Genomic DNA, 21,795 nt, shown 5'->3' with positions numbered 1-21,795 from the left:
ATATTTATATATATATTTGTTGTTCTTTTTCTTGGAAATAAATAGATCCTGTGAGCTTTCAGGATTATTTTTTTAATAACTCAGCCAGACTAGGATTCCAGATCAGATGCCCTGGGCCTATGCAAGTCAAAGAATGTTGAGTTTGGACTTCTAAGTATTTTCTTCAGGTGACAAAGAAAACACACCATGGAAAGTGCCAATCACACAGCCTCAGCATCAGAGTTTGTTCTCCTGGGCCTCTCAGCCCACCCAAAACTGGAAAAAACATTCTTTGTGCTCATCCTGTCAATGTACCTGGTGATCCTGATGGGTAACGGAGTCCTCATCCTGGTGACCACCCTCAACTCCCACCTGCACACGCCCATGTACTTCTTCCTGGCAAACCTCTCCTTCCTGGACATCTGCTACACCACCTCCTCAGTCCCCCTCATTCTTGACAGCTTTCTGACCCCCAGGAAAACCATCTCCTTCTCAGCCTGTGCTGTGCAGATGTTTCTGTCCTTTGCCATGGGAGCCACAGAGTGTGTGCTGCTGAGTATGATGGCATTTGATCGTTACGTGGCCATCTGCAATCCGCTTAGGTACCCTGTGGTCATGAGCAAGTCTTCTTATGTGCCAATGGCCATCAACTCTTGGGCAGCTGGAAGTGCTGCCTCCATGGTTCAAACATCCCTTGCCATGAGTCTGCCTTTTTGTGGGGACAACGTCATCAACCACTTCACCTGTGAGATCCTGGCTGTCCTGAAGTTGGCCTGTGCTGACATCTCCATCAATGTGATCAGCATGGGGGTGACAAATGTGATATTTTTAGGAGTCCCAGTTCTGTTCATCTCTTTCTCCTATTTCTTCATTCTCGCCACCATCCTGAGGATCCCCTCAGCTGAGGGCAGGAAAAAGGCCTTCTCCACCTGCTCTGCCCACTTCACTGTTGTGGTCGTCTTCTATGGGACCATCCTCTTCATGTATGGGAAGCCCAAGTCCAAGGACCCAAGGGGGGCAGACAAGCAGGACCTTGCAGACAAGCTCATCTCCCTCTTCTATGGGGTGGTGACCCCCATGCTGAACCCCATCATCTATAGCCTGAGGAACAAAGATGTGAAGGCTGCTGTGAGGAGCCTGGTGGTATTTCAGAAGCACTTCCCCTAGTGATGTTTGGATAATAGATGTCACCATAGTTTTATGCTCTTGGCTGCTTTATCCACAAATCTCAGAAGACTGTGTTCCCCAAACAAGATATGTGCAAAGAATTATTACCAGAAAATCAAATTATGCATGTGTTGGAGAGCTTTGGCTGTTACTGGACACAATAAAAATGACGGCATCTGAGGCTTCTTAGGAGTGTCCCTTGAGTGATGGAAGCAGGTGCTGCTGAAAAATGAGCCATTTTTCTGATTCCAGGTACAAGTCTGAATTCATCTTTGTGAATAGATTGGCTGTCCCTTTTTCGTGGGGGAAGGATCACTTCTCCATGCATTTGTGTTACAAAAAAATTAAAGTCTATATCAATTTCCTTGAAATTAGGTGCTGAAGACAATGTGGGGCCAGACTTCAGGATATTGCTTCAAGTCCAGCACTATGCTCACAGTGTCATATAAAAATGTTTTCATTGTATATGGAATTATATTCCTTCAAATTTTATTTTTTTTGGAGCAGGGACTGGAGATGAGAAAGAAATTGTTTCATTTTTTTTTTTTTTTCCTTTCCCTGGGCCTCAGAGGAGTTGGGACCAGGTAAAATCCATGCAGAACATTTCTTCTGAGAGCAAGCCAGCCAGATACTGAAACATTTGTGGTTAATCCTAGCCTAGGACACTCACAGATAGTTTCCAGTTTTAAGCTTCATTTTCTTGCCCTCGCCAAGTGTTATTTAAGAACACGGTCTGGCCTTGTAGTCTGGGGAGTTGAACAATGGGCTGCTGGGGAAGAGCAGAGCAAGGCAACACGGCAGTCTAGGGGAAGCTGGAACCCAGGTGGCAAAACGGGAGCAGCAGGAGATGGAAGCTATGGCCTAGAGCAAAGACGACTGACCAAAGGGAATGGGAAAACTGACGTGAGCCAGTGAACCATGCAGCTCAGGCCAGGTCCGGGATAATGTGTGTGATTATCCCAGCTACAAGAGACATATAAAAGGACCAACATATTGTGAGGTAGAGAATTTGTTGTCTCTTTTATCCTTAAGGCAATTAGATGATCATTTTTGCCTCAAAATCAAAATTTCGAAGGAAAGCATCTGCCTGCCTTCCTTGGGCACTCCAGCCTCCTGTCTGGGATGTGATCGGTCATTCTCTTCAGCTCCCCAGAGTCTTCCTGCCCATACTAAGCAGAATGTGGGCTTTCAGTCATTGCCTATGTAATCCTTGAAATAGTCTCCCAGGCTGCAGGAGCCCATTTAATCATGTCAAACCCACTGTGACCTGTCTTGCCCTGGGGTGAACTTGTCTTTGGTCACAGAGCTCTGTCACACCCTTCACGGCTTGCTGCAGAGAGTATGGCATCAACTCTGGATACATTCCCACTTCATAAGCCAAGAATTGACTTTAAAATGAAATACACTTGAAAAAACAAATTTCTTTTTAACATCCTTTTTCTTACAAGTTTTGAGACTTGTGCTTAGTTCTCCACCTAGATCCTTCCATGAGACTGAGGGGCATACTCCTCCAGCTACTGGAACTGCTGCAGTTGAACACCCTTTAGCTGTCAGTTATTGGGGGAAATTAGCTAATGAGCGGGCTTAGTTGAAATGAGTGACTCACTCAAGGTCATATCTCCTTTATGGGCTCCATCCACAGGCAATTACCTGCCTTCCACTCAGAACAGTTTTGCAGGGCCATCCCAGGGCAATGATTCCCTGGGAGCTTGACTGAAGTTTTTGTTGAGACTGCATTGCTGCCCAACTTCTCCCTGCCCAGTGCTGCCTCCTTCCTTTCCTTTCCACACGTACTGATCCCCTGCACCTAATCTGTCTCAGATCCTGGGTAACCTGAACTGTAACATCACACAAATTCTAATGTGTTCAACTAACAATCTTTTCTCTCCAGAATCTAAGGATGCTGACAATATGTAACAAAAGCCATACAGGAATAGTTGCAAGAGGCAGTACAGTATTGTGTTAGTACCAGAAGCTTCGCAGCGCACCTTGGTTGTAATCTTGAGATTTATTTCCTATTGTCAAAAATGCCTCTGAAATCTGCCTTCTATTCCCACCCTGCCCACCTCTTTCCCAATCTCTTTCTTGCTTCAAAACACAGAGAATAATGGGATGGTATAGCATCCTGGCATAAATGGGTAGTTTACCCACTGCTGAAGGCAATTCCCCTGGAAGCTTACTCACTATAGGTCAGGTTTGGGGACCCCAGGGAGACCCTGGGAGTGGCACATTTGTAGCTTGCAGCAACTACCTAAAAAGTTCTGCCTATGGAAAAGTGTCTCCTCTTAGGATCTGTTGGCGGGACAGTTTTGTGCTTTTCTCTAGCCACACATAATTTCAGACTTGACTCATACTATGAGTTTTCTCACCAAAGAAATTAGAATTTGAATGTAGAAACACCTCCTAGCTAGGAGGATCTCGGTATGTAGTTCAGGCTGTCCTTGAACTCAGTATGTATCCCAGGCTGGCCTCAAACTCTCAGCGATCGTCCTGTCTCAGCTTCCCCCAAGTGCTGGGACTACAGGGGTGAGCCACTATGCCCACCCCAGTCATATGCCTATTGAGGAAAAGAAAGCTGGTCTGCAGAGATAGATAACATGCTCAGAGAGAAACATATCCACACATGAAAACAGAAATAAAGGTTGCAATACATGAGCTAAATTTTAAGATCTTTTCACTTTTATTTTATGGTAATACTTAAAGCAATAGAAAAGTAGAAGTAATAATCCTTAGGTATTCATCTCACAGATCCAACAATAATCTTCCCATAGCCAATCTTTTCATCCAGAACCCCTTTGGGTTGTTTTTCCCTCTCCTGGATTATTTTGAAACAAGTTCTGGATAATCATATGTTCTTTCTTTAAATAGTTCAGCATTTATCTCTAAAAATTACTGGTATTCTTATAAAAATAGAAATAAATTACCATTATCACATCTAAATCCCAACAGTGATTCCTTGTTATCATCAATTATCCAGAATTTATATGCCCCCAAATTTCTCATAAATCCTTTATTTCATTTGATTGAACCAGGAATCAAATAAAACCATACATTGTTTACCTCTTTTAATCTTTATTTTCTCTCCTATCTCTCCCTCTCTCTTTTTTCCCTCTTTCCCCTCCTTTGTTCCTCCCATCACTACCCTCTCTTGATTTTTCTGAAGGACAATTTCCCACTATGGGACTCTGTAAAATTTACCGTGCTCTGCTTTTTGCTGACTGCCATTTTGTGGCATCTGTCTGAATTTCCTATGAATTAATTATCACATCTAAAGCCTTGGGAGTTTTCACATTAACGTCGTTACAAATCCATGGCTTCTAGACCATTTGCATGACTGTATCATCTTTGATGACTTCCCTGCTTTCTGGTAGGTCGAGATATTCCAGTCTCAGCAGCCACACTTCCTCTGTAGCCTGGAAACAACCCTTTCCTTTAAGAAGCTCATTTCCTTTGGTGAGAAATGGTATTTTAAAACAATAGCTATTTGCTAGAGGTGCTACTGAGTTTGTCATTGTTTTTAGGCCCTTTTAGTGGCGGGGGAGGGGGGAGTAGGGGATGTAATGTATATATTCTATGTTTTTTCTAAATCTATCTATCTAGCCTTGTGCTGTCTAACAACATTATGATCAATGATATACCACATCCTATGTATGATGGTGGTCTCATAAGATTGTAACAGAGGTGAACGATTCCCATTGCCATTGGAATATCATAGCAGTTGGAGCATCACGGCGCAATGCATTACTCACGTATTTGTGGTGATGCTGGTGTAAACAAACCTACTGCACTGCCAGTCATATAAAAGTATAGCATGTATAATTATGTACAGTAATAGAACTTGATTATGATAATGAACGACTGTGTTCTGGTTTATGTATTTACTACACTATACTATTTAGTGTTATTTTGGGATAGACTTATTCTACTTATGAATATTTACAGTAGTTTGCTGTATTACAGTGATAACAATCTCAGACATCTCCCATTCACCATGCTCTTGATCATATCCTTTGTTCTGGTGCTTCATTTAATTTCATGTTCTTTTGTTCATCATCGTACATGGCCCTTCATCATACAGAACCCACTGTTAGTGTTCTCACTAAGGGGCCATGTCAAGTGATTGTCCTGGAAACAAAACTAAAAGTGAGAAGGACTGGAAGGATGAAAAGTCAATGATGGTTATTGCTTACCAGTCAAGCATGTCCCATTTACTCATAGCCATCTTGAAAAACAAGAACAAGTTTACAGAAGCAGTTAAAGGATCTCCTTCATCGAAGGCAACAAGACTAACAAACTTCAAGGACCTAACACCTATAGAGAAACTTTTAATGACCTGAACTGAAAACCAGACACAGAAGTGTATTCCTGTTAACACCATATCATGGCCAAAGCAAAAAATGGTTTGTAATATTAAAAGAAAAGGCAACCTGGCATGATATTGAATTTACCACTAGTTATGGGTGGGTTAAGCCACTCAAGAATTGTTATTTATTTCATGATATGACAATGAGTGGAAAGATCTAGGCAGCCTGATGTGAAGGCAACTTAAGAATTTTTTAAAACTCTACCTAAGCTGATTGCAGGAGAAAATAACTTGTTAGAGCAAATCTAGCAAGAGTAATAGCAGAAGAAATCAGAGTAATCTGGCAAAACAACAGGTTGTACCATCTAGGCCAGGTTTGTAATGGTTGTACCATTTGGGCTTGTGTGAGTACTCCCTATGATGTTCATGCAAGAAAAGAAGTATCTAACAATGCATTTCTTAGAAAATCTCCCTTTTGTTAACCAAAACAGGTCTGTACAAGTATTCATGTTTAAGTCAAATATATTTAGATTTAGGTCAAATGCATCATACATCCATAAGATTCAAAATAAAAGCTACATTGGGCCAGGGATTTAGCTCAGTGATTGCGCCACCTACCTCACAAGTGCAAAGAACTGAGTTCGATCCCCAGTGCAAAAAAAAAAAAAGCTACAGAATTGGGACCTAACTTTGTTGATTTCATACCTGTATCTCCTTCTTCCATGTACTGCCTCATTCTAGAAAAGTTCAGACAGCTTAAAATTACACAAACATAATGAGACGTCAATGTAAGGCTCAAAGTCTCACTTCCACTCTACAGAGTGTGAACAGCCAAAAGACCTCCACGATGCTGAGTCCTATAGCCCAATGATGGCTCCGGAGGCAAGACCCAGGGCCTTACTTCTGAAAGTCGTGAACAGCCAAAAAGGCCTCCACGATGCTGGGACCTATAGCTCAGTGAGGCTCAGGGACTCGACAGAGGAACAAGAAACCCAGGAAGGAACACACCAGGCTAGATGGTAAACAAACCTTTATTAGTCTGGCCAGACGGCACTCTCAGAACCAAGTAGCTGGCTCAGAGAGGCGCCAGCTCAGGGGCTGAGGTCCTTTTTATAGGGGAGTAAAATGGGGGGGTTAACATTTTAAGCTTGCAGGCAGGGGACAAAGGTCTGCTGATTTGAGCTGGTGATCAGCAGTCACACATTGATGATTAACAGATACCTATAGGATGGTTCAAAGGCCACCAAGACATTTAGGATAAGCAAACAGTTCAACAATTAACCTGGGGTCTCTATGTATCTCATAGTCTAGAACCACTAACTTACACGTTAATCAGGATCCGGACTTCAAACAGTGCAAGATTGCCTTACATTCTTAAACCAGGGTTTGAACAAAAGTTGGAGCTATGGCTACAATGAGAGGGGGTTAGAGCACTGTCTCCTAGGCCCTTTGTCATTTAGCATGGGCTTGTAATTTAGGTCTTACAGTCAAGAGCTGACATGGGCACAGTTGGTCTGAATGGGTCACACAGGATGTACATGGCCCTCCAAGAGTGTCAGGAGTACCGGGGCCTGGGTGATGGTGTGTGCCCTTCTTCTTTACTTGGTCTTGACTTCCCCACAGCAGATGAGTTCAAGAATGGGCCATTGGGGAGCAGAGGCCTGGGGAAGAGTTGCAAGTGAGACCAAAGCAGGGAGAGAAAGTTCACCAAAGAGCAGCCTCTGGCAAAAAAGCTCATGTGATGCAGACCAGAAGCAAGCTGGCAGATCTCCTATGAACACTGCCAGAAGGCCTTAATTCTGCACCTCTGCTCTGTTCAAAATAGGTATTTCCAGTATGTACGAGCTGCTTAGAAAAGAGAGGTTGTTGAATATTTGGAGGAGTGCAATCATAGCTGGCATTTACATGTCTGGGATCCATGGTCTCCAAGATTTTTTTTCAGCTTTAATTGAGTTTATTGGTACATTTTAGAGATACAGTAGAGTTACATTCATTGTTGGGATCTTGTACCTCTACATGACAAGTCTTGATTCTCATTTTTTCCCCTTGTCCCTGCCCTCCCTTCACCCCCTCCTCCCCTCCCCATCTACAAACACTTGATTTTCATCCAAGATTTTAAAATCATGCTTCCTTAAACATAAACTGTTTTGATGTCATATATATATATACACACACACACTATATATGTATATATGACCTATGTACTAATATGTTATGCACATTTATACTATTTGTAAAAATAGAAATTAAGAAAGATGGGATAAAGATGAAATAGGATTTAAAATAGGACACAATTAGAGGAAAACAGGGGTAAGTCACAAACTCATTCATCATTCACTCAGCAGCTATGGGTTGAGTGCTTACCATGAGCCAGGCCCTGTTTTTATATTCAGGATACATTTGTGAACAATTCAGAAAAAAAAAATCCTACCTCTCTGAAACTAGTATTCTAGCAGAAGTGGAACAGGCAGCAAACAATGACTAAAATGCATAAGCACATAATACAGAATTAGTTGAAGGCTTGAATAGAACAAAAAGGATGAGCGAGAGGGAAGTCCTCCTGCCTTTGAGTTAAGACATTAGTTTTTTCTCAGCTTGTAGACTAGAACTACCCCATAGGCTCTCCGGGATCTCCACCCTGCTAGCTGCATTTTCAGGAACTTTTGGCCTACACAATTATATAAGCCACTTACACACACACACACACACTATTTGGTACTGTTTTGTAGAGAACCCTGACTAATCCATTGTGACCACTAATCATGGTATGTCAGCTTGAATGGATTAAAAAATGCTTAGCAGATTAGTAGAGGACAGTTCTGTGTGTGTGTGTGTGTGTGTGTGTGTGTGTGTGTGTGTGTGTGTGTGTGATTGACATTTAGGACAGCAAATTGAAGGAGAAAGACTCATCCCTGGTTTGAATGACCCAAATCAATAGGCTTGTAGACTGGACATGATAAAAGGGAAAAGAAGAAGGGAGTATTACCATTTGGTTTTTTAACACAAGGTCTCACTATGCAGTGCAGGCTAGTCTTGAAGTCACTATGCAGTTCAGGGTGGCCTCAAACTCAAGATCCTACTGCCTCAGCCTCCTGAGTGCTAGGACTACAGGCATGTGCCACCACGTCCTGCCCAGAAGTATTTCCATTTTGGAAGAGTTTCAGTCTTTCCCACGCCTTTCAATACAGTACGTCTTCAGCTTCCTTAGTCTTCCCACACAGACTCACATAGATTACTCTACAGTGAGCTTCCAGGCCTTCAGCCTCCAACTGTGCTGCATCTTTGATCCCTCTTGTTCTATATCTTCTATCTTCTTGGGTTGAAAGCTGTTGGATAGTCAGGTTCTCCGGCACAGAAACAGCCATCATTAACTCTCACTTTTGATCCCTCAGACAGCCATTGTGGACTTTCCTGCCTTTGACCTTGTAACCCTACCCAATAAATTTCCTTGCATGTTCTGTTCTTCTTCAGACCCCTGCCAAATACACACACAAACAAAACGTCAGTCATTTATGAGTTGAACACAAATGTATTCAAATGTGTAAGGTCTCAAAAATGTGACTACCGTACACCTTTCTCAAGAAGCTATCAAGTAAGTGCTCCCTCTCAATAAGAAAGTAAGCCAAGAGAAGAAAACCTATAACCATAGTGGAGTCCCTGGAATAGTGAAAGGAGATCTTGGCCTGACAGCTACCCTGTTATGGCTCTGTATCATAGACCCCGGCTGCCTATGGTGATCCGCTGGAGGATACAGTGCTGTAGACAGCCAAGCCCAGATCCTTTCCTGTGCTTTCCTTAGCTTGCTCATGCATGAATGAAATTTCTTCTCTCTCCTTATCTTGCTGCCGGGGTTTATTAAGGGCCTTCATTCCGTCCAACACAGCGTCCTGTTCCTAAGAGTAGGAAGGAGACCGAAGTCAGAACTTAGGAGACAACATCAAAAGATCCACTCCTCGAATGATATTTGGTACCAATATCTGGTAGTTGGCCACACTATACTTCTAACTGACTACTTAAAAGGGGATATTAAAACCATAAACTTTTATTTTCATGTGAGTCTTCCCTCGAATAGTAGCGATTTTCCCTTTCCTTAAAAAAACTAAGTATGCAACTGTCACTTCATTTTTCAAAATGAAAAAAATCCATTGTACATTGATATGTTTATAATTGGCAAAATTATGAAAGAAATTTTAAAATCCTCATTCAGTTACCTATCATTACATAACAGATGAACCAAAATGAGCAGTTTAAAGCAACATCCAATTGTCTTATAGTTCTGTAAATGAGAAGCCTGGATGAGCTAGGGTGGGTGCTGAGAAAATAGAGTATTTTTCAAGTTCTTTCAGGTCACTGTAAGATTTCAGTTTCTTGTGGTTGGTGGACTGTGGCCCCAGTATTCATGATGTCTTTTACAAAAGGTCATTCTTAGCTCGTTGTGACAGCTCTTTGGTTTTTGCTTGTAGTCTCTTCCAGCTCTAAACTCATAAATGACATGTAGAGTCTCTCCCATTCTTTGAATCTGACTTCATACTTGACAGGATCAGACCCACCTGGATAATCTTCTAATCTTACGGTCAACTGACTTGAGACTTTTAATTACAATGACAAAATCCCTTCAAAGCAGTATCTAGGTGGTGTTTGATCACGAGAGGATGGAAATCATGGGATAAAGTGAAGTCTTTATTCCTAATGTTAGGCAAGCTCCTCCTGTCTGGCCAGCATAAAATAATTAATATAAAAATTGGAATAGTATCAACTCTGGAAGAAAAGAAAGAAGGGAATATAATTTCAGAAAAAAAAATAAGGGAAGCTTCTAAGGTAATGGGATGAGGAGGCGAGCAAGATGAGAGCTGAGTAAGGCACTGGAACACTCTAATGCTTAAACTGAGAAGCATGGTGTGTGTTTTATTATTTTTTCTTAAATAGCATATAAACACTTTTTACATCATTCTGTATGTATAATATACTTCCCAGGAAAAAAGTCAATGAAAGACACAATAATTTACAACCATGGATGTGGATTCTAGGATTTAGAAACCAATACACAAGGTAGATGTGTTCTTCATTTGTGGAAGAGATAGAAGAAATTGCCCAAGTCTTTTATTTGTTCCTGATGCTAGACAATCTTCTTTTGTACACCAAGGATATCAGTGGACTGAGAGCTCCACACATATGACAACCACCATTCCTAATATTAGAATTAAATGAAAAGGATAAAACTAGAATGTGGTTAAGAAACCATAGCATCTCAGAAAATGATGGTCTAAGTTGAAGATGCTTCTGGCTGCTTCCTGGACGATTGCACCTCTTAGCTTTGGATCTGAGAATTACAGCTTCTGGATCTTAGTAGTAATCTAGATACATTATAACCAAAGAATAAATTCAGGATACTTAGGTGCTGCCGCCTGCCTTGCAAGTGCAAGGACCTGAGTTCGATCCCCAGTACAAAAAAAAAAAAAAAATCAGGAGACTTATATATACACACACACACATACAGATGAAGACGTCAGACAATGGGTATAATTTCTATGATCAGCTTTTTAAACCCATGGCCCCAGTGTATGTGAAGTTCTCATGGCAAAAGCCATGGCCTCATTCATTTATGACCTTCTAATACTCTTTAAAAGCCTGGGTTGTGGTAGAAGCTTATAAACCATTTGGTGGAGACTAAGTAACATGAGACTTTTGAAGTGACTTGCTTCTACCTGGTCCTGAGATCTTCAATTTAGAAATGCTGGAGGGCTGGATGTGGTGGCACACACCTGTAATCCCAGCACTCTGGAGGCTGAGGCAGGAGGATTGCTGCAAGTGTGAGACCAGCCTGGGCTACATAGTGAGTTCCAGGTCAGTCTCAACTACATAGTGAGACCCTGTCTCAAAAAACCAAAAAAAAAAAAAAAAAAAAAACAAAAAAAAAAAAAAAAAAAAAAAAAAAAAAAAAACCAAAAAAAAAAAGAAAAAAGAAAACCCCAAAACAAACAAACAAACAGAAATGGTGGAGGATATTGGGCCACAAGGATTTATCCTGCTTGATAGGTTTTACATTGTCCCAATTTTCTAACAGTTTAGCTGAATGTGTAGGAAGAAAGGGAAGGAGAGAAGAAAAGTATTTCTGGAGAAACTTCAGAATAATTGGATCTTGGGGACTTAATCCCAGAAGTATAGAAAGTTTAACTTTATCACTTTGGTTTTAAAACTTTAAATCACTTCAGGGAATGGAGAATCCCAACAGCAAAGTGGTATTTAAATGACTTTGTATGTGCAGTGAATGCTCCTTCATGGATTTTACTCAAATACAGAACAAAGGCAAGAAAACTGAACTTCCACTCATTTTAGGTACCTACTCCTTTGTCTGCTTTTAACTAGATTGACTATTTTTGGCTTGTGGGTTATTTCCAGACTTCAGATAAGTGATTCTCTTTATCACCGTATTTGTGGAAAGGTAAGAGAGCACTTTTTTAAGAATATAGAAACCCTTCTAGGCTCTCCCCATCCCTGGCTTCATACCTGGTGACTAAATGGCATTGGGGTGAAAAGCTCGCTAGGGTGAGAGGGAAGAACAGGCAGTGGTACAACAGAAAGTCTAAGAAGGAGAAATTCGTGAGATCACTTAGTTCTTGAGGTGGAATATCTCTAATAATAACCTATCCAAAGTGAATGTTAGAGAGAAGAGGCCCAAGGAGGAAAGGGGACACAATGATTCCCATGCACAGTCAAATATCAGTGATTGGCGAATATCAGTTCTTTAATAACTGTTCCAGAAGAGTTTGGCAAGTGAGTTAGTGAATGAGTGAATGAATAGTTAGACAGATCAAGTTCCTGTATATTGTGAGAAAAGAACAGAGGAGCATTATCTAACAGTGCTTACAGGGGGAGATAGTCAAGAGTTGAGGACAAAGAACACTAGTTTTTTTCGAGGCTCCAAAGGGGAGAAATTTTCAAAAACAAAGTTTAATATTTCTTACCAAAGTTGGATAAAATGAATCATCCACATAGGTATAAAGTGAAATAAATGTGTGATGTCTGTCCTGAGTATGATCAGGATAATTAAATGCAGTCACATATTTCAGATCTCTTTATGCAGTGGCTAGACACCATCAAATAAATGTTAATCAACTGCCCGGCATTTTATTAGAGCAACACAGAGAATTTGCTTCCAAAGATTGTCAGAGTTGTTCTCCAGTTGCTTGGCAAGAAGAGGTTTTCTCAATTTAGACATTAGAGAATCATGAAGCTGACCTTCTAAATTCCTGTAAGTAACATAGGAAACACAATGTTTGGGTCCAATGACACTTCCCCTCTATTGGGATTCATTCTCCTGGGCCTCACAGGACACCCAAAGCTAGAGAAAACATTCTTTGTGCTCATCCTGTCAATGTACCTGATGATCCTACTGGGGAATGGAGTCCTCATCCTGGTGACCACCCTCAACTCCCACCTGCACACGCCCATGTACTTCTTCCTGGCAAACCTCTCCTTCCTGGACATCTGCTACACCACCTCCTCAGTCCCCCTCATTCTTGACAGCTTCCTGACCCCCAGAAAAACCATCTCCTTCTCAGCCTGTGCTGTGCAGATGTTTCTGTCCTTTGCCATGGGAGCCACAGAGTGTGTGCTGCTGAGTGTGATGGCGTTTGATCGTTACGTGGCCATCTGCAATCCGCTTAGGTACCCTGTGGTCATGAGCAAGGCCGCTTATGTGCCCATGGCCATCAGCTCTTGGGCAGCTGGAAGTATCACTGCTACTGTACAGACATCCTTGGCAATGCAACTTCCCTTCTGTGAGGGCAACGTCATCAACCATTTCACCTGTGAGATCCTGGCTGTCCTGAAGTTGGCCTGTGCTGACATCTCCATCAATGTGATCAGCATGGGGGTGGCCAATGTGATCTTCCTCGGGGTTCCAGTCCTATTCATTTTTGTCTCCTATGTCTTCATACTCACCACCATCCTGAGGCTCTCCTCAGCTGAGGGCAGGAAAAAGGCCTTCTCCACCTGCTCTGCCCACCTCACGGTTGTGGTCGTCTTCTATGGGACCATCCTCTTCATGTATGGGAAGCCCAAGTCCAAGGACCCAAGGGGGGCAGACAAGCAGGACCTTGCAGACAAGCTCATCTCCCTCTTCTATGGGGTGGTGACCCCCATCCTGAACCCCATCATCTATAGCCTGAGGAACAAAGATGTGAAGGCTGCTGTGAGGAGCTTAGTAAGACAGAAATGGAGATTCCCAATGATTCTGTGCTCTGTGACTTCTACCTAAGGGTCCCAGAGAATGAAATCACCATGATGGCCAATTTCATCAAAGATGACATAGGTAAATCCTACTACACTGAGGGCTGTACGTAAATAGGGAGTTTTTCATAGAACTCCTCCCACCTCTTTCTGGGGGCAGTTCCACACAATGTATATAGTTATTTGTCTAGCCTCCTAGTTCTCACTCTTTGTCATAAATACTAACCAAACTGAGGTCACAGAAAAGCTATTCTTCCCATTTTTTTTTTTAGCAAATAAAAATCTCTAGTCTTCAGGGCTAGGGATTTAGCTCAGTAGTTCTTTAAGCATAAATTCTTTAAAAATTCTTTCTGAATTGTTTTCTCCCTGTGATTCAATAATTAGTCTCTTTCTCTCCTCGATCAAGTTCCTTACCAGAAAATTATTCATTCTCTAGATGAACATAGTGAAATGCTCAAGGTATAGCAAAATTGATGTGAAGGTCAAAGGCTCTAGGCTTTTCTCTTTGAAGATTTTGTTCATCCTTGGGTTTGTCCCTAGAAAGCAGTGGTCTCCCATGAGGCATCAGAGAATGTGGAAACTGAAATAATCAGAAAATCACTGATATCAACCCTAAATAGAACAGAGCTAACAATCAAACAAATTGGTCTTTACTAAAAAGGAGTTTCAGAAATTTTGTTTGTTTGCTTGTTTTGTGTTTTGGTTTTAATTCTTAGTAATATTTTCAGTAGAACTGAGAGGCCTTTGAGTCCAGGGAAGTCTATGAAAAAAGTCTAGAAGAAAATATGAGTGGAAGACAAAAACATTTTATACATCAAAAGAAAGTCAAAAGTAATCAAGGAAAGGGCCAGGGATTTAGTTCTGTGGTTCGGCTGCCTGCCTTGAAAGCACAAGGTCCTAATTCAATCACCAGTACCCCCCCCAAAAAAAAGAAAAAAAAAAGCAATAAATAGAAAAAATAGAGAACACTAAAAATAATTTTTAAACTCAAAACCAATTTAAAATGTTTGTCTCAATGCCAGAGTAAAAATACACACACACACACACACACACACACACACACACACACACACACACAGAGCCAGGGATTTAGCTCAGTCATACCACACCTGCCTTGCAATCACAAGGTCCTGAGCTTCATTCCTGGCACCAAAAAATAAAATAAAATAAAAACCAAGATTAAAATTATTTGAGAAAATAAAAAATATAAAAAATAGATCAGGGGGCTATATTCTGTGATAAATCCACCAGAGTCCTACAAAATGAGAACAGATCAGATAGGGGACAGATACTGGTCAAAAAGAAAAAAACGATTATCTCTGAAGTACTTTTTGTTCTTGATCAAAAGAGCTCATTAGCTTCTATGCAATAATTTCAGGAAAATATATATTTTACCTAGATCCAGGGATAAGTTGTTTTTGTTTGTTTGTTTTTGTCTCTTTGAGACAGGGTCTCACTATGTAGTTGAGACTGACCTGGAACTCACTATGTAGCTCAGGCTGGTCTCGAACTCACAGTGATCCTCCTGCCTCAGCATCCCAAGTGCTGGGATTACAGGTGTGCACCATCAAGCCCAGCTCAAGGACAGTTTTGTTTCCCATGTATATCAAAATATTCTTTGACTCTTTTTTTTTTTTTTTTTTTTTTTTTTGGTACTGGGGATCAAACTCCGGTCCCTGAATTTACAAAGGGGGCACCGGAACCACTGAGCTAAATCCCTATTGACTCTTTTTTGTTTTTTGTTTTGTTTTATTTTGTTTTGGTTTTTGTTTTGGTACCGGGGATTGAACTCAGGTTCTTGTGCTTGTGAGGCAGACCACCAAACCGCTGAGCTAAATCCCTGGCCCCCTTATTGACTCTTTGATAGAAGAAAAAACTTAATATTTATTGACTAGGTAAACTTAATAATTAAGTTAAAAATTATTTAACAAAGAATGATTCTGACTAACATTAGTCTTCTGTTATGCAGCCCTACATGTGATGTTCAGTAAACAATGTTTACAGAATACTGGAGGAAGTGAGTTTTGAGTTCAAAATTCTACACATAGCCAATTGCAGCACAGGTTCTCAATATTAAAGTGACAGTTGTCACATGAATGCTCACATTCCTCAGTCTCCTTCTGAAAAACATTGCTTAGGAAGTTCTCACAACAAACTGTAAGAATAATTTTTGAAAGAATGTGACAAACATGCTACACAAGAGGCATGCTACAAAGAGAACTAAGAATTACACACAATGAAAAGGACAATAAAGTCTAATTGATTGTTGATGCCGAATTTGCAAAGATTACAATAGGAATGAATTAGTAGAAAGCATATTGTTTTGAATGAAATTCCTCTAGTTCCTCTACTAACTTAGCTGGTAGCGACTGTACTCAGCAGCCACCAGAGGCCCAGACAGAAGGATACCTGCAGGGGTCCACCTACATGGGTCTCGCTGGGGAGACCTCCCTGTCAGGTTCTGACTATAGGTATGGTTTCCATGACACAATCAAAATGAGAAAGTTGAAGAATTTTTACTACAGGCCCTCAAGCTAGGCTTGGTGACCAGATGGGGGCAAAGAGCAGTCTCCATCCAGGTCTCCTGTAGCAACGACAACAGTGTGCACAGTGGACAGGTTGTAGAGGGTGGGGTGGTCCAATTTTGCAGTGATCCTACTGGGTGCTTTAAACAATTCTTACAGCAAAGGCAGTTGAGCAATTTGACACGAGAAGCCTTGGTCACCTTGTCTCCACCTATACGGCACTCAGCTATTGTTTCTCCATTTCTCCTGAGACACCTGTAAGCAGTGACAACAATGCAATGATCTAACTCGGGTTGCAATTCTGAATGACTTCTCCAAGCTGGGAGATGGAAAAAGAGAAGGAAATTTCCAACTCAACAAGAGCCTGTTTTGTGAAGGATGTGTTCGGACGGTGGATCTCACAAATCTAATTCATTTCACTGATACTGAAATATGGGTCTTAATATGCTGGTCTAAATTTTAATAGCAAGTACTGGCAGCCTAGTATTAGGATGAAGACTTTTCAAAGATTTAGAGGATCATGAAAAAATAAAGAGTGAAAGGAGTTATTTATTGCATCTGAGCAGATTAAAAATCAGTGTACATTAAATAATACACCTTATCTAGAATTTTTAAAGGAATTTCAACATTTTAAAAGTAATTTCAACATTTTCAACATTATAAACATTGGAAAATTTATTTCTGCATTCTATTCTGTTGATAGATTTAAAAAGAAAAATGATTATGTCAATAAATGTTGGGAAGTCATTTGATAAAATTCCCCATGTATTAAGACTTTCTTTTTTGCTGTATTGGGGATTGAACCCAGGGCCTTGTATCTGCTCTACCACTGAGCTACATTTCCAGCTCTTTTTACTTTTTACTTTGAGATAAAGTCTCACCAAGCTGGCCTCACACTTGGGATTCTCTTCCTCGGGCTCCTGTGTAGTTGGAGTTACAGGTGTGTTCCACAGTGGCTGGCAATTCACAATTTTTAAAATTAGTGTACCTGTAAGGAGGGAACTGTCCTTGACCTAAATGAATGTATTAGGACAATGACAAACAGCATACTTGATGGCAAAACACCAACAACTACTTAGGACATCTGCTCTCAATGTCTATACCATCAGTCTTCAGATCACCACATGATGCCAGATCAGAAAAAAAAAGGGAATAAAAATATTGAAAAAAAAGAATAAGGTATCATAGGTGATATATTGTTTATCTAGAATAAGTTAGAGTGCAGCTGTACTAGAAACTAACAAGAAATTATGATAAAGTAATTATGTACCATTCACAGTAGTCACAAAACTTTAAAAGGCTAATAGAAGAATGAATCAAAATGTGAGGCCTGTGTGAATGTATTTATAACAATCATACGTGAACAGAATAAATAAAACAGATATTTTCATTTTGGAGAGAGAAAAGCCATGAATTTAAACCTCAGGGCAGTCTTAGCAGACCAAAGAAGTAATACTCTTAAATTTAAATCTTTAGGTAGACTTGTTTCTTTGTGTATGTGGATAAACACTTTTATACAAGTTTCTACCATATATAATCAAAGTTTATTAAACTCCTAACAATTGGATCTGCTTGGGGATTTTTCTCTCTGAGCATCTAAGCAAGCCCAGATTGAATGAAAACTGTGTAAATATGACTTAAGGTGAAATAACTAACAGAATTCTCAGCTCTTAATCATAATGTAGAAGAAAAGTTTGCCTTGGGCCATGCATTAATTCTATGAGTTCAAGTCTTGTCTCCATCACTACCTTGTTCAGAAGCCTTAGAGAGGTCATTTCCCATATCTAGGCTTCAGTCACCTTTATGGGTATTGTGAAGGGGTTAGAAAAATATTGTCACATAGCTGGAACATTGGAGGCCCTCTCCCAATGGAAGTCCAGCTCTGGCCTTCTCTCTTCTATCAGCCCACTCAACACTCTCACGTCTCTCTCATTCATTGTTCTCTATTATGCAGCAAGAACTTGACTACATATAAGTTGCCTAAGAGTCTTCCCAAGAAAGCTTGACATGCACTTTGTACTTTGATGACCGAGGGGATATTTTATGGAAAAAGCTAACCAAACCTCCTCCATGTTGGTTTCAATCTCCTGGGTCCTCTGACCACCCAAAACTGAAGAAGACATTCTTTGTGTTCATCTGCTGATATACCTGGTGGTCTTGTGGGGCAATGGGGTGCTCATCCTAATGACCTTCCTTGATTCCACCTGCAGTGCCCATTTACTTCTTTGCAGTAACCTTTCCTTCTGGACACACCTGCTTTACAACCTCATGAGTGCTTCACACTCATCCTGGGTAGTGTCCTGCCGCCCTATCCCAATTAACCTTGAAAACCATCACTTTTTTAACCTGAGCATGATGTCATTTGATTGCTACCTGGCCATCTGTAACCCCTTCATATACCCTGTGATCATGACCAACACTGCTTATGTGTCCATGGCTGCTGACCCTGCACTGTTGGTACTATTTCTAGGTGCACACACCCGAGGTAATGCAGCTGCCCTTCTGTGGGGATGATGGCATCAATCACTCCTGAAGTTGGCCTGTCCTGACATCTCCATCAATGTGATCAGCACGGATGTGGCCAATGTGATCTTCCCAGCAACCCCAGTCCTATTCATTTTGTCTTCTATGTCTTCATCATTGCCACTACAGTTGTAGTTGTCTTGTACAGGACCACCTTCTTTGTGTATAGAAAGCCCAAGGCCAAGGACCTGCTGGGAACAGACCAGGAGGACCTCATACACAAGCTCATCTCCCTTTTCTATGGAGTGATACAACCCATACTGAACCCCATCACCTACAGCCTAAGGAACAAAGAGATGAAGGCCACTATGAGGAACCTGGTATTTTGGAAATGTTTCACAGAGTGATGGTGGAGGGATTCTCTGTGATTGTTACCCAAGTGACAAAAAAGATTCCCAACTACATCAGCTGCCATTCAAAAGCCAAGTTAAGCCAACCAGAATGGTTTCTCTCCCTTGTTGGTTTACAGCAATATCAGAGGATATCTCCTGAGTTTTGACCATGTGCTCAACAGTTCTGACGGGGGTCAGGCTTAATATATATTCTAAGTGAATATAATGAAGACATTTTGAACTCATGTTAAAATAACATAAGATAGCAACCATTAGAACAAGCTGGATGGCTTTCACTGTGCCTAAGCTATAGAATTAGTATAGGGAAGTGAGCTGATTCTCACATAGCCACCTCCTTTGGGTTCATTAGAAAAGTCAGTGGAATAAGAATAAATGAAAACTCTCCCCAAGACTTCCACTCACTAGATGCAGTTTGCCTGGAGGGCTAAGAAGATACAAAGACAAGTTCTCCATATAGAGACCATCTGGTTGGCAATGTCCTAATTTGATAATTGAATAGCTATGACAAAATTGAGGCTATTAGTTCCGGATGTGCTGTGGATTATGAAACATTGGTAATAAATTGAAGAGAGCATACTTTGAATTTGACATTCATCACATGGCATTTCTATTTAGCATTCTGTTTCTGTTGAAATAAATATTCACATTCCAAAAAAGATGGGTGAATTGATAAATGCAGATAGAAACAGATAACTATTTGAGATATATTTTGACAGGTATTTTACTCCAGGAGTTCTCAGTGCCTTTTAGTATAAATTGCATTGTGAACAAACAGAAGAGTGTATGGAGCCTGCAGTATTTCCTGAGCCTCCTTATTTCAATACCACAAAAAGTGGGAAGAACTTTCTTACTATGACCCTGGGTAAATTTCTTAATTTGGAGGGGGGTACCGAGGATGGAACTCAGGATCTTGAACTTGTGAGGCAGGCGGCAGCAACACTCAGCTAAATCCCTGGTCCAAATTTCCTAATTTCTCTCAGCCAGTTTCTTCATATCTAACCACATGATTTTACAATGATTAGGTGAGCACAACAGAAGATATTATAGTGATATTATTGTGTCTTGCATAGTGCAAAAAAAAGAAAGTAAGACAGAGTTACTATCTCTTACAGTAGGCAAAGAAGACAGATGAAGGGCCAAAGATGGCTGTGGGTGGACAAAAGTAAGTTGTATAGAATTTTGTGAATAGCAGAAGACGTTTTAAAAGAAAATTTAGAAATTAATCTGGTTTTGAGTGTAGATCTTGGAGAATTTCACTTCAAGTGTTATTTAAGTTTTCTTATTGCATAAAACAAATATTTTTTAAAATAAAATTTCACTTTCATGGGCTGGTTTGTTAAGTTTGTGATTTCTCATACTCAACTAGGAAACAAGCTTGCTACTGTGAATGATTATATACAAGAGTGACACCTAGTGATCATTTGAACCAACTTCAGATATTTACAAACTCACTCAACACTCAGCTTCTTGTTCAATCTCAACTATACAATGCATGCTATTCTCCAATATCCTTGACCACTCAGCCAGCACCTGCTTGAACTCCTCCAGTGACAGAAAGAAAATTCGGTATTCCAGGGTCTAGATCTTCATTCAGCCCGGCTAGTGAAATCTTGAAATTGTGCTGACATACACTCTAGTAGCTTGTCTTTCAGTCCTAATTGAGTTTTGTCTCTAAATGAAATGCACCTGTACATTAATTTCATAATTAGTGTCCTAGTTGAACGAAAGATGAAAATAAAAGAAAGTAAGGAATAACTATTGATATCTAACATACTAGTATATTTAAAACAGATAGCATAGCTAAGAATAAAATAAAAATTCTACAGTACCCAAAAGTTTAAGACTATAGCTGGGCACGGTGATGCATACCTGTAATCCCAGTACACTGAGGCTGAGGCAGGAAGATTAAAAGTTGAAGCCCAGTCTTGGCAACGTAGTGACTTAGCCAGACTCTGTCTCAAAATTTAGAGAGAGACAGATGAGAGAGAGAGAGGAGTGTAATTCAGTGCAGAGGTTCTGGGTTTGAATCCCAGTACCCCCACCCCCCAAAAGAAAGTGATGAAATTATATATGATATATAATTTATAATTTATTTAACAAACATCAGAACAGCCAGGATTTTTTTGTGGGAAGACTAAAAAATGGAAACTAATCTGGCCAGATACTAAAATATACAAAAGGAATAATAATAAAAAGTTTGGAACTGGTGGAGAAATAGATGAATAAGTCATTAGAACAGAATAAAGTCTCAAAATAGACCCACATACATATGCTCATTTAATTAGGATACAGTTAATGCACTAAATATTAAGCTATTGTCTCTCAGCTTCAAAACTGCTATAGGTGGCTCTATGATGCTGGGCTAGGACTCTGGAAACCACTTTTGTATTTTGCCAGCTGTCTTCCTATAAACATTGCCCATGGTGGCACTACAGGGCAAGCAGAAGGCTGAAGGGGAAAAGAGTTCGTGCTCCTTCCGGTTTGCTTCCCAGTCCTGTGAGGCTTGCCCCAGCAGAGTGTCGCGAACCGGCGACGCAGAGCACTGTCCCGCAGTGCTTCAAACCTGAAGGAGCAGCGGGGTGGAGATGGGGCAGAGAGAAAGGAAGGACGCCAAGACAAGAGTCTGATCAAGGCGACGTTTATTGCAGGCAGGCATCAGCCTTTTAAAGGAAAAGACCGAACTATTATGGGCTAGGATTACCATAGTAACCTC

At 40.7% G+C, this 21,795-nt stretch overlaps 2 protein-coding genes and 1 pseudogene across 2 annotated transcripts; all 3 read left to right on the top strand.

Moving 5' to 3' along the window:
* Positions 1-186: 186 nt before the first annotated feature.
* On the top strand, positions 187-1,146 carry LOC104858959 (olfactory receptor 13C7). Its single transcript, XM_010619435.1, has one exon. The coding sequence runs from the start codon at positions 187-189 to the stop codon at positions 1,144-1,146; it is 960 nt and encodes a 319-aa protein (XP_010617737.1).
* An 11,576-nt stretch (positions 1,147-12,722) lies between these two features.
* On the top strand, positions 12,723-13,709 carry LOC104858958 (olfactory receptor 13C7). The gene has a single exon (XM_010619434.1). It carries the CDS (start codon positions 12,723-12,725, stop codon positions 13,707-13,709), a length of 987 nt encoding a protein of 328 aa, XP_010617736.1.
* A 4,765-nt stretch (positions 13,710-18,474) lies between these two features.
* LOC117284345 lies at positions 18,475-19,076 on the top strand (annotated as a pseudogene).
* The last annotated feature ends 2,719 nt before the right edge of the window (positions 19,077-21,795 follow it).

The sequence above is a fragment of the Fukomys damarensis genome, unplaced genomic scaffold (genome assembly GCF_012274545.1).
Source record: "Fukomys damarensis isolate Sample0158 unplaced genomic scaffold, DMR_v1.0_HiC HiC_scaffold_36, whole genome shotgun sequence".
Lineage (NCBI taxonomy): Eukaryota > Metazoa > Chordata > Mammalia > Rodentia > Bathyergidae > Fukomys > Fukomys damarensis.
The sequence above is the reverse complement of the archived record's forward strand: the minus strand, read 5'-3'. Positions and strand labels throughout refer to the sequence as shown.